This window comes from Acromyrmex echinatior, chromosome 10, assembly GCF_024713525.1.
Source record: "Acromyrmex echinatior isolate Ae372 chromosome 10, ASM2471352v2, whole genome shotgun sequence".
Lineage (NCBI taxonomy): Eukaryota > Metazoa > Arthropoda > Insecta > Hymenoptera > Formicidae > Acromyrmex > Acromyrmex echinatior.
In genome coordinates, this window is record NC_141861.1 from 775,511 (window position 1) to 787,178 (window position 11,668).

The following is an 11,668-nucleotide window of genomic DNA, read 5'->3' on the forward strand; positions in this document are numbered from 1 at the left end:
AATTTAAAAAATATATATCTCATGAAAATTATCAATAGTATATTTCACTGAGCGATACAAATAAATGTTAGTATTCCTTTTGTGAATAAAGGATTGTAAATCTTTGATCTAAATATTGCATATATTATAATAAAGGTCTAAACTTACAAAAAGCAAACAAACTTATTTTCGTAAACAATTCGTTGAAATTGCTTCTTTTACATAGAAATATTAAATAATAGCAAATATCACATGTATATGGATAAAGACCATATGATGTAGTCAGTATCCCTCTGCACAACCTATAGCTCGAATAACATTACGTTAATGCTTTCATAATTTGAAAAAGAAATTCATAGTTACACTTTAATAAAATACACTAAGTTAATGTTTCTGTATAGCTAAATATGTAGACGTTGCTACTCACCCTGTAGGCAAGTATATATGTTAATACAATATTTGATTAAATTTAATTACAATAAGTAATTCTCAGTTTATTCTACTCCCTCTTCAAATTTTTATCAATGATAATATGCTATGAAAAATGTCATAATATCCGAGTACCTAGAATCATGATACATATACTTAAAAATTCTAAACACGCTCACTCACTCACGCACGCACTCTCTCTCTCTCTCTCTCTCTCTCTCTCTCTCTCTCTCTCTCTCCCTCCCTCTCGTTTATTTCTATACACATTGAGTTTTAAAACTCAATTTCGAGATGATCGTAACGATTATGAACGCTTATAATTACAGGATCTATTACTCTTGCTGACTGTGTTATTGAGAGCACTAAAGTTAAGATTCACATAAGCACCACTTGTAACTTACGTTTATTATTCATATTTATGTATATATTTTTTTTCTGTAAGTTCTATTACACACCATAAATATTCTTACCATTTCCATATTGTATCAACATCAAGCGTTTCTCTCAAATCTTTTCAGCAATAAAAATTATACAAACTTATGGAAACACTCGATTAATTAATCAACATTAAGTTAATCGGCATGTTAATCTTCCAATCCTGTTTCGATCAAAAGACAATTGAGGATGTTATCTGTAAGATTTTGTGTGTATAGAACAAATTATATATGTATATATATATATATATATATATATATATATATATATATATATATGCAAGTAACACGCACACACATGCACACACACATATACACTCTTAAATTTAATTTTATAAAATATTCATTTTTTTTTTAAGCAATCGTGCTAATCGTGCAAATTGGTGTTAATATATTTTCAAAAAGAAATCATTAGCAGATTTGTATTTTCATAATTTTAAATATTCTATCTAGGACACGCAGAATTCATACTATCGCACAGACATTTAAATTGCTATTATTATGATAGAATTTTACATATAATGTTATAAAACTTTCTGGCTTATGTCTACTATAAGAGTTGAACTTTTGCTAAAATGCATTACTATCTATGTGCTCGCAAAAATTTTGTACATTCTTTTATTATACATATAATATAGCTTATTCTGTGTAAAACTGATTTCTTTTGTATAACCAATTACAATTTTTTTATAATGATCTTTTATACTATAATATATAATAGTGGACATAACACATCCTTTATTTCCTTCATACATTTACAATACTTAATATTTTCACAAGATCAGAAAGTATGATAATATTAATAATGCAATAAAAATATATATATATACTTTTTTAAAATAATTTTATATAATTTTATATACTTTTTTAAAAATAATTTTATATAATATATTCACTATAAAATATCTAAGATCTTAAATGATATTTGTGATACTATAATGGAGCAAAATGCCTCATTTTGAAAAACAGCACAGACAGTAATACACCTAGCACTGGCTAATATAATTACGAAATAATTTTATTAACATCTTTTTTTATGTTATATCCATATATCTTTTAAAAGATATATAAAAAGCCAAATTCTAAATGCGACCAGAATGACAATATGGTACAAAGGTATTCATGTACAGAATAAAAATAGGGAATTACACTCGAGACCTTAAATAAATAGTCTGATACATATATATCAACGTGAGTGAGTGAAGTAAGTGTATACGTTGTTTTTATTTTGTGTTTGTTGCTGCATCGTTCTCCTGATCATGCCAAATAGCTATAAGTGTCCTTTTGACCTTCTGTGCGCTCCAAATACTCTTTTTCAATTAAAATATCTATACATTTCTGCAAGAAGAATATCGTTAGAAATATATATTGCACATATTATGATTGTTCTTATTATTCTTATATTTACTTAAATTAATGTCACGTTTATAAAATTTTTTTAAATATGTATGTTTAAACTGTGTATGTGTATGTACACATATATATATATATGTATATAGAGGGAAGTGGAGTAATTTTAGAACCAGTAGCTGAATCATTTTTCTCAAAAATTTTGGAGATATTTCACCGATTCGGATTTTGCTCACCCTATATATGTATAATATGGAAAATAAAATCTTTGCTTGACAAAAAACTCACTTTAATGACATGTACTCTCGGTTTGAATCTAGAACTTAATTGATTCAATACTTCTGCTACCAACTGTTGATGCTTTAATACTTTCCGCATTTTCATAATTCTAACAATTGCTGCCTGAATTAAAAGTTTCCTATCTTCTTCTATGTGTTTGTGCGTAGTCTCTTGTTCAACTTTTAATTCCGTCTTCATCGGTATATTAATATTGACCCTTAATTTCTTGCTGTTAAACAAATAAATATTATATCAATTGCTATAAATAGTAATTATAAATAGATACATATAGAAGTGACATACTTCTTGTATCCTGTAAAAAGTTCTACCGTCGATAACGGGGTCAGTTCAGCTACATCATCGCTAGCTGTAGTTAAAAGCTTGGCTTTCAAAAGTATTTGAATAACCTATGCGAAGAAATTTTTAATATTTTATATTGTTATATTACTTACCGCTAATTAGATGGTACAGTCAGCAACTAAAGGTTGCAACACTTTTTTTTAAATGGTTTTTTTATGGGTTTCGGAATGCAGCCTATTCACCGAGCAATTGGTTCTTATTTATGGAACTATAAGAATCAATCGCTCGATGAATAGGCTGCATTCCGAAACCCATTTGAAAAAACTATTGCAACTTTTTAGTTACTGATTGTACAGGAATGTCCCTTTTAAATAATGCATTAAGATTTTTAGAAACTATAGTAGTACAAAAACTATAGTAGTACGAAAAAATATTTCAAAAAGTTCTATAGTTCAAAGTGGACATAAGAAAGTACGATTGATTTAACCTTGAGCGTTGTTAAGTTCAGGTCAAGGTCACTGAATTTTTAAAATAGAATTTAACAATCCACCTCCATTTTTTTCATTACATATTCTCGTAGCTTACCTCAAGAGCTTTTCAAAACATTACAAACATAAAATTCTTTTTCTTTAAGAATTTTTTAAGATTTGAAAATTATAGTATCACGGCGTTAGCATTTGACTCAAGGTTAATCAATGTATCTTCTTATGTTCCTCTTCGAATTATACAACTTTTGTTTGAAACATTTTTCTGTATCTATCATAGTTTTCGAGAAATCTAAATGGATTATTTGAAATTTTGTATATTACCTGTAGTAAAAAATCTATCTTTATTTGTGTTGCATATTGCAGTTGTTGTATTGTCCACGATGTAGATCCATTATACGCTAACAAAACTGCCATTTGGAAAGTCGATGCTTGCAATGTATATCTGTTCTTAAAACAATTTGTATGTAATTCTCCCTTAGACATATTATATAGCCAATTTAACTTTCTGCCGCTGTGCTGCGAACTATAGAAAGTAGTAAACCTATGTACAGATCTTTCAAGCTGTAAATAAAAATTATAAATTATAAATAATTAGTGAAGATCTCAAAAAGATTACAAAATTTAATATTTTCGATATACTTTACCTCAGTCGGCAAAGAAAATGTAAACGATTGTTGGAATGGCCATGAACCAGATGATAAAACTTGTATACTAAAATCTATATCTAAAGGTTCAGCAGAATTTGTCAAGTGCCTCCTGAACTGTTCATTTAGATCTTTTGATACGCCAATATCCTGTAAATTAATTATTACAATAATACTATTATATTTTTCTGATAATTCTTAACAAAACATGCTATGTAACGAGAAAATCTCAAATCAAATTACATGCAATCTATAAAATTCCTAAAAAGAAAACTTTTACAAATATATTTTTACGTATCTTAAAAAAGATCATATAAACACATACATATGCGCGCGCGCGCGCGCGCGTGTGTGTGTGTGTGTAAATATTAAATTAATCCTCAATATTTTACATTATAAGAAATATTTAAATCAAAATTTATTTTTATAAATAAAAACTTGGAAATATAATATTATTTATACGACGATTTTAATCAATATGACGAGTAAAACAGAAAAATTCAATCTCGTACTTTAGAAATATTTTGTATATGTAATTAAATAATATGTTACATATATACCTGGAACATGCGTTGTAATTTTGAAGTATACTCAAATCCACAAGCTTGTTTCAACTTAGAAATCATGGAAGCTTCTGCGTCGTCACTAGCAGACATATGCTGAACCAATCGTTTCGCTAGCATCTTACTATAAAACTTTTGAAATACATCCTTATCTTCAATATATTTAAACACTACCATCTATAAAGAAAATAATAAATGTAGAGATTAATGCAGATTTGTTTCTTCTCAGAAGAATCTAAACAAGAAATATAAAGAAGTATACCCTAAATATACTTACAACTTGATTAAGAGTATCTTCAAGTTCTGCTTCTTCCGGATTTTTACTACTCTTTTTAAGCAGCAGATCACAATATTTAGCTAATAGTTCAGGTGATTTACTGCTGCTATTTGCTGCCCTTGTAACAGAATTACTATTAATAAATCGTCCGCAAGCCTTGTCCAGAGCAGCAACAAAGCCACTATCATTATTAAATGCGACCAGCACTAAAGCATTATATTTTTTATGCACCTCCAAGATCGTATTCACATAAATTTTCGGATCCTGTAAATAAAAAGGGCAGTCATTTGGTTCATTCATATTTCATTTACAATCATAGTTACATTAAATAAAAAATATAAACATTAAAAAATATATATACATTAGCTGCCGAGTCTCCACATTTATCTATAGCTGCGAGACCTTGATTAGCAATGTGACTTTCTAAAAGATTTCTTAACTCTCCAAGGCCATTTGGTATTCTCGCTACTAACTGATACATTCTACCCAAATCCGTATTTTTATCAGCATCCAGAAGATTCTGGAATTCTGAATGGAATATGTCCAGATGCTTCTCGATAAGTACCCTCTCGCATGTTTTCGCCAGTCGTTCATGAGTTGTTTGATGTAAGTAAACACGCACTCGCTTCTGTTCTTCCAATAATCTTTGTTCCGCCTGTACAGAAAAAAGAGTAAAATAGAAAGAGGAGAAAAATTCTTTGCATACTTATTAATATTCTTCTTTTTTGAGAGTACCTTTTTCATATATTCTGTTACAGGATTTTGTCTAAGAAATTCTGAACTCTCGCGACAATAGAATCTTTCAGTATCTTCGAGAAAGATGTTTTCAAATGAATCTTTATACACAGTTAGATTTTGTCCTTTTGCACCAGGGTCTTCTTCGTTTAAACCCAATTCTACATAACAATTGATGACACCGCTGACTAATCGGGTATTTATCGTTTCACCATTACGTTCTCTCTCGATTAATTTAAGCACTGCATTAGTAACCTGGAAAAAAGCAGATTTTACGTTTATTTTATGTCATAATAAATATACGTATGTTTGCAAAAATAGCATTTACCTGTCTATTTAAATGTTTAAATAAATTATCTCGCCATGTAACCAGAGCTAATTGATAAATTTCGTAAATTCCTTTGCGGCCCTCCTCACATTCTCTCCGTACCCAATGGCGATTGAGATATGCACATACACCATTTAATACTTTACTACTAAATTGATATTCCTCCCATTGTCTCGTATAGAACTGTAGTACATCTTCGTCCATCAAGTCGATACCATGCTGCAAGCATATGATATATGCGTGTATATGTGTGTGTGTGTGTGTGTGTGTGTGTGTGTGTGTGTGTGTGAAAAGTAGACTTTTAAAATGCATTTTGTCCAAAATATCATTTTTTGAGTTAAAAATGTGTAGTTCAATATTGAAAGACTCATATTATAAATAACCTTGAAATATTCAAAAAGTATTTTTTCAATGTAAATTTATATACTGAAAAAATTTGAACGTTTAATGTGCGTTATGTCCTTTGATTACAAACAAAATATATTTGTTTAACATTTTTAGCAACTGTTTAGCAATTTTGTTGAACATTTCACATCTTAATGATTAGCAAATTGTTATTTTCTGCGCGCAGTTTTTTCTCGTTTTTTGAAAATTATACATTTTGAATAAAACGCATTTTGAAAGCTGCTCCTCACACACACACATACACACACACTTATGTGCATAGAGCCCATATACATATATACAGGATTGGGAAGTAATGCGCTATTATTATGTTGTCGTTATTTTTTTTCGGTAACGTCATTACATTTTTACAGTAATGATTTTAACTGTTATTTTTATCGTTATATTAATCATTTGTTATCTTTATAACTATTTAATAAATCACATATTAATTTAATTTATTAGAAATATTTTATAACAGAAATTTAAATATCAAAAAATATTTTGTACTTTATATTTTAGGCTGCATTTTAATAATCATTACTGAAATATTGAAAATCTGTAGCATATATCTAACATGGATTAAAAATTTTCAGTATTATCAGTGAATATTGGAATGACATTAATATTTAAAAACAATGTTTAATTAGAATTTTTGATAAAATCTTTATATATACAAATTATAATTTAATTTCTTAAAAATAACCGTAAAAAATAAAAATATTAATATAAAGAATTACTGAAGATTTATTAGATATAAGTTTAATATAATGTAAAGAAAAGCTTGCTATAAGACTAGAATTTTAATATTGATTTTTACACAATTGATATTAACTACTAAATAATATAATTTTAATAAATCTAATATTTTACTTTAACATTACAAAAAAATAATGAAAAAATAATGAAATCATTACTATTTAAGTGATGGTAACGATAACACGTTACTTTTACGAAGTAAACCAACCCTGCATATATATATAATACTTATTTAACTCTTTTGATTTTAAAAGCATAATATTTGTATATATTTACTTTGAGTAAACTAATAAGATAATTCCTAAGAAAATCACGCAGACGTTTGTACAGCTCCAAACCTACTAACTGCGCACCTCCTTGTTGAATTTGTCCCTTTTTACTTTTAGTTGATGCTCTAGTCAATTGCTGATGAACGCTTGTACAATAATTATATACATGTCTGTAGAATTTTTTTTACAATGTAATAAGAAAATATGTCAGAGTGATAAGTTTACAGAATAAAAAAAAAAGAAAGAATAAGAAATATCTTCCATGATATAAAGGATACGTGTACAGCTCTATGTATCTCGGCTTGGACATACACTGTCTGTTATAAACCTGCTCTATACCTTCACGCAAATCTCCCCAAATTTGATCCAAATCAATTTGTTTAAGACCTGGAGGACCACCTTGATGACTTCCAGCCCCTCCGCCGCCTCTGTGCCCTGACATCTTGTTCCTGTATGCTTGTCGAGTGAGCGTCAGTGTTACTGTATGCTACTATAATTTCTGTAGAAATAAATGTAAATTTAACATTGGATATTTCTTCTAAATCCTATATCAAACTACACAAATTATTGGAAATTAAGGACAAGAGCATAGTCTTGCATAATGCATAATGTATAAGAAAATGAAACTTTTTCATTTTCTTCCTTTCTATAAAATAAAAGACATTGATAGTTGACTTTTTTAAAGTATATTCAGAGACGAACTTGCATTGCTACATAAATATATACACAAAAAAAATTACCCAATCACATTTCTTTTATAAAGACGCACGAAAAATACGATTGGATAATTTTTTTTATGCAAACATTTATGCGACAATGCAAATTTGTGTGGATATATTTTTATGCTTTACGTATTATGTGTTATGCAAAGATCTGTATTCTGGTCTTAAGAGTGACAAACTAAAGCCCATTTTCGACCAACTCCGATTAATTTAATCGGTATTATGTTATTAAATAATACGAATAAAATTATCAAATTAATTAATAAAATTATTTAATATAATTGAAAAAAGGTTAAGAACAACGAATTGTATATTAGATGTTGGTTTAAGTAATTCTGTCAATTGAGTTAATTGTCGATTAAAATTAATCGAAGTTAGTCTAAATGACCTTAAAGATTAGAATTTGACTAGTTGTATAAGTTTAATTTTAATTCATTTCGTTCTCGTTGGTTAAACTATTATCTCTAATTCTAATCTTTGCAATCCTCAGTATTTAAAGCTAGTTAAGCCGCAATCAGACTAGAAATTAGCATTAGATTGGAATTTCACTAATCAAATCATACTAAATTTGAGATCGATTTTTTTTTCTTCTGATTGATTGAATTCCAATCTTTATCTTTAGTCTAATATGGACAAATTAGAGGCAGAGAGATTGAAAGTAACCAATCAGAAAAAAAGCAAACTAATATCAAGTTTAGTAAACTATGTTTTAATTAGTCAAATTCGAGTTTTATAAACTTTGTTTTGATTACTCAATTTCTGTCTCTAGTCTGATGTAGGCATAGTGTAAAATTAAGAATTGTTAATATAAAATGTTTTAACTTCTACTATAACATCTACTTACTTTAATGCTCTCATTGGATTGAGTAAGAATTATGATAAAATGTTGGAGCATGTTGGAGCATGCAACGCAAACAAATCTTTTGACACAGGGTTGACAAGAGACCTGAGACAATATTTTCAAAAAATATTGCATATCCAAATGTACAAAAATACTATAAGTATATCATGGGTTTCTGTAGTATCTTCGTATATGATATTTTTCGAAAATAAAGCTTCTTTATCAAAGAATCTCTAAACTGAGGCATATGATGCAATAAACAAACTATATATGTTTCACTTTAACTTATTACATATGTTATAATTCAGAATATAAATTACAGTGCAATAAAATATAAGTCGAAGACATTACTTCTTTGCAATATTAAGTTGTTCTTTGTTGCTTCACTAAAACCTTCTAGTTATCTTGCTTTATCATTTTCATCAAACGTCACGGCTCAGATTCAGAATATGCTTTTATCGATAAATGTGCAATTTTATTTCTGAAATCCTTTAATATATGTAACTATGTATATAAACACACATACACACACACACACACACACATCCTGCTAAATGGGTACTAATATGTATTATAATAAGTGTTTTGAATATGGGCCCAACTATGTGTTTTAAATACATTTATGTAATTCAACTACAAAGAACCAGATCTGTTTACATCTAAAGGCAGTTACGTTATTCCTAAATTATTTTTATGGAATATATTTTTTTAACTCGAGATAAAAAACGAAAATTCAGATAGTTGAATGATATTATCAACGTACACAAGTTAGAGTAGAATTTTATAGAAACTAAACTACTGAACTCCAAATTCTTCATAGAAAAAAAGCTTTGAAAAAGGGCAAGGTTAATCGACGATGGGTATTCCGTTATATTGTGTTATGCACTTGTTCCTTTGGAGAGACTAAGAAAGACAGATAAAAACACACATACACATACACAAATACACATACGTACACACATGGACAAAGAGCGAGCAAATGAGAGATGTCGAAATAAAGGCTTATTCGCATTCTCTCGTTACAAGCTATTTTTTCTCTCAACAAAAAAAAATGGATACATCGGAGAAAGAAAAAACATTACTTATCGTGAATGGAATATTCAAAGAATACGCACTCACTTGTCGATGTTCACCACGACATAACAGGATAACAACGGTCAAGGGATAACTCTCGGTATGAAAACGGATCTAGCCCGCTTTATTCCGCAAACGTCGGAATGGACGGTGTCCAAAAGTTTCCTTACAGGAAATTTTTCAACGGGACTAAACGCCCGGACCTGCACAATTCGTCCTGTACAACAACGAGCACAGCGGACAACCGGAGCAAACCAACGTACGTGCTCAAAAAATTACTTACGACCGCGGCTCCACTACTTCGGTTCTGACAGGTTAGGCCGCAACGTTACCAACTGCAGCACATGATTTAACTGTAAGAAATTTACTAAATATAGACACAACAGAGATACCAACAGCGTCAGGGCTGAACGAAAGTTTACCAAATCGGAGGAGAGAACAGGCCTAGGATCGAGACGAGGACTGCCCTGATATTTTTCTCTGTTGTCAATTGTTCACATAACTCGTGGAAGTAGACAAGTAATCTGTTTTCTGTTCTTGCACTAAACTACACTGGCCTAGTTTCCATCGAGGGTTTAATTCAGATCAGAGGATCAATTCTGTATTTTCAAACAAGGTGAAAATTACAAAAGTGAGCAAATTTGTTAGGTGTTGGCCAATAAAATTATCAGTATTCTAGTAAATTCACTTGTAATTTTCTCCTCGTTTCAAGATACAGAATCGATTCCCAGAATGTAAGAACTAATCAACTACAATCGAGTATTCTCCTGTTATTGTACAATCGAACGATAGGGGAATGCTCGACTGTAGTTGGTTGGATCTTCTAATCCGGACATTCTAATCCGGATTAAACCTTCGGTGGAAACTAGACCACTGTTAAGTGTTCTGATTGGTCATCGCATCAAGTGACTTAGCAACCAATGGCTGCGTTCAATCAAGAAAACTAATCATTTAGCTCTTTGTGATTCTTTAATATGATTGGTTCTTGCCTTTGGTTCTTCACTAATCTAAATGTAGGAACCAATTATATCGAAAAATCAGAGCACTAACTAGGCTACGTTTCAAAACTTCCTCTCCAAGGAAAATTTTACTCGAAATATATAGTACATGTAACGTATACTATAGCATATAGAGTAAAATCTTTCTCGGAGAGGAAGTTTTGGAACGTAGTCCTAATTATTTTTCTTTGCTAAACGCAGCCAATTATGGGGGTCGATTCTGTGTCTTCAAACAAGGTGAAAATTACAAAAGCGAGCAAATTTACCAGGTGTTGACCAATGAAATAATCAATATTCTAATAAATTCGCTCACTTTAATAATTTTCATCTTGTTTGAAAATATAGAATCGACTCTCTATCTTGAAATGAGATGAAAATTATAAAAGTAAACGAATTTACTAGAATACTGATAATTTTATTGGTCAACGCCTAGTAAATTTGCTCACTTTTGTACTTTTCACCTTGTTTGAAAATACAGAATCGACCCTCAGAATCAATCCCATAAACTGATTTATTTGTATTACAAATGACTGCTTAATGGATAATTGATGGATTTTCTAGTCTTGAAAACGACATCATTTTTAATATTTTCTAATACTTTTGTGATACTGACATAAGTGGGTCGCGCTTTTCTGATAAATTTAGGACTCTATCTGCATCCAGTGTGTAGATGCAATAAACTGATTGGCTCTCACGTCAATTTTCGCCGCGCAGCAAGCGTTGCTGCATATTCTGTGCAGAAGTCATAAAAAGCCTAGATGTAACCAATAGTTGATATTGTCTAGTTTTTGTTAGTAAATCATCTAGCGACGTTC

The 11,668-nt window shown here is 29.8% G+C and overlaps 1 protein-coding gene across 13 annotated transcripts; it reads right to left on the bottom strand.

Moving 5' to 3' along the window:
• Positions 1–17: 17 nt before the first annotated feature.
• Cul1 (cullin 1) lies at positions 18–10,189 on the bottom strand. 13 transcript variants are annotated; one of them, XM_087410850.1, is made up of 14 exons: positions 9,901–10,187; positions 8,785–8,886; positions 7,497–7,717; positions 7,226–7,388; positions 5,807–6,025; positions 5,479–5,733; positions 5,105–5,398; positions 4,744–5,007; positions 4,464–4,643; positions 3,904–4,053; positions 3,581–3,820; positions 2,775–2,878; positions 2,481–2,700; positions 18–2,180 (listed from the first exon to the last, which is right to left on the bottom strand). In XM_087410850.1, the coding sequence occupies exons 3-14, from the start codon at positions 7,658–7,660 to the stop codon at positions 2,100–2,102; spliced, it is 2,334 nt and encodes a 777-aa protein (XP_087266976.1). In that variant the 5' UTR covers positions 7,661–7,717; positions 8,785–8,886; positions 9,901–10,187; the 3' UTR covers positions 18–2,099. The 13 variants fall into 13 exon arrangements, with proteins under 13 accessions (XP_087266976.1, XP_087266968.1, XP_087266978.1 ...); XM_087410842.1 differs by having other exon boundaries at positions 9,133–10,187; XM_087410852.1 differs by lacking the exon at positions 8,785–8,886 and having other exon boundaries at positions 10,139–10,189.
• Between the last annotated feature and the right edge of the window lie 1,479 nt (positions 10,190–11,668).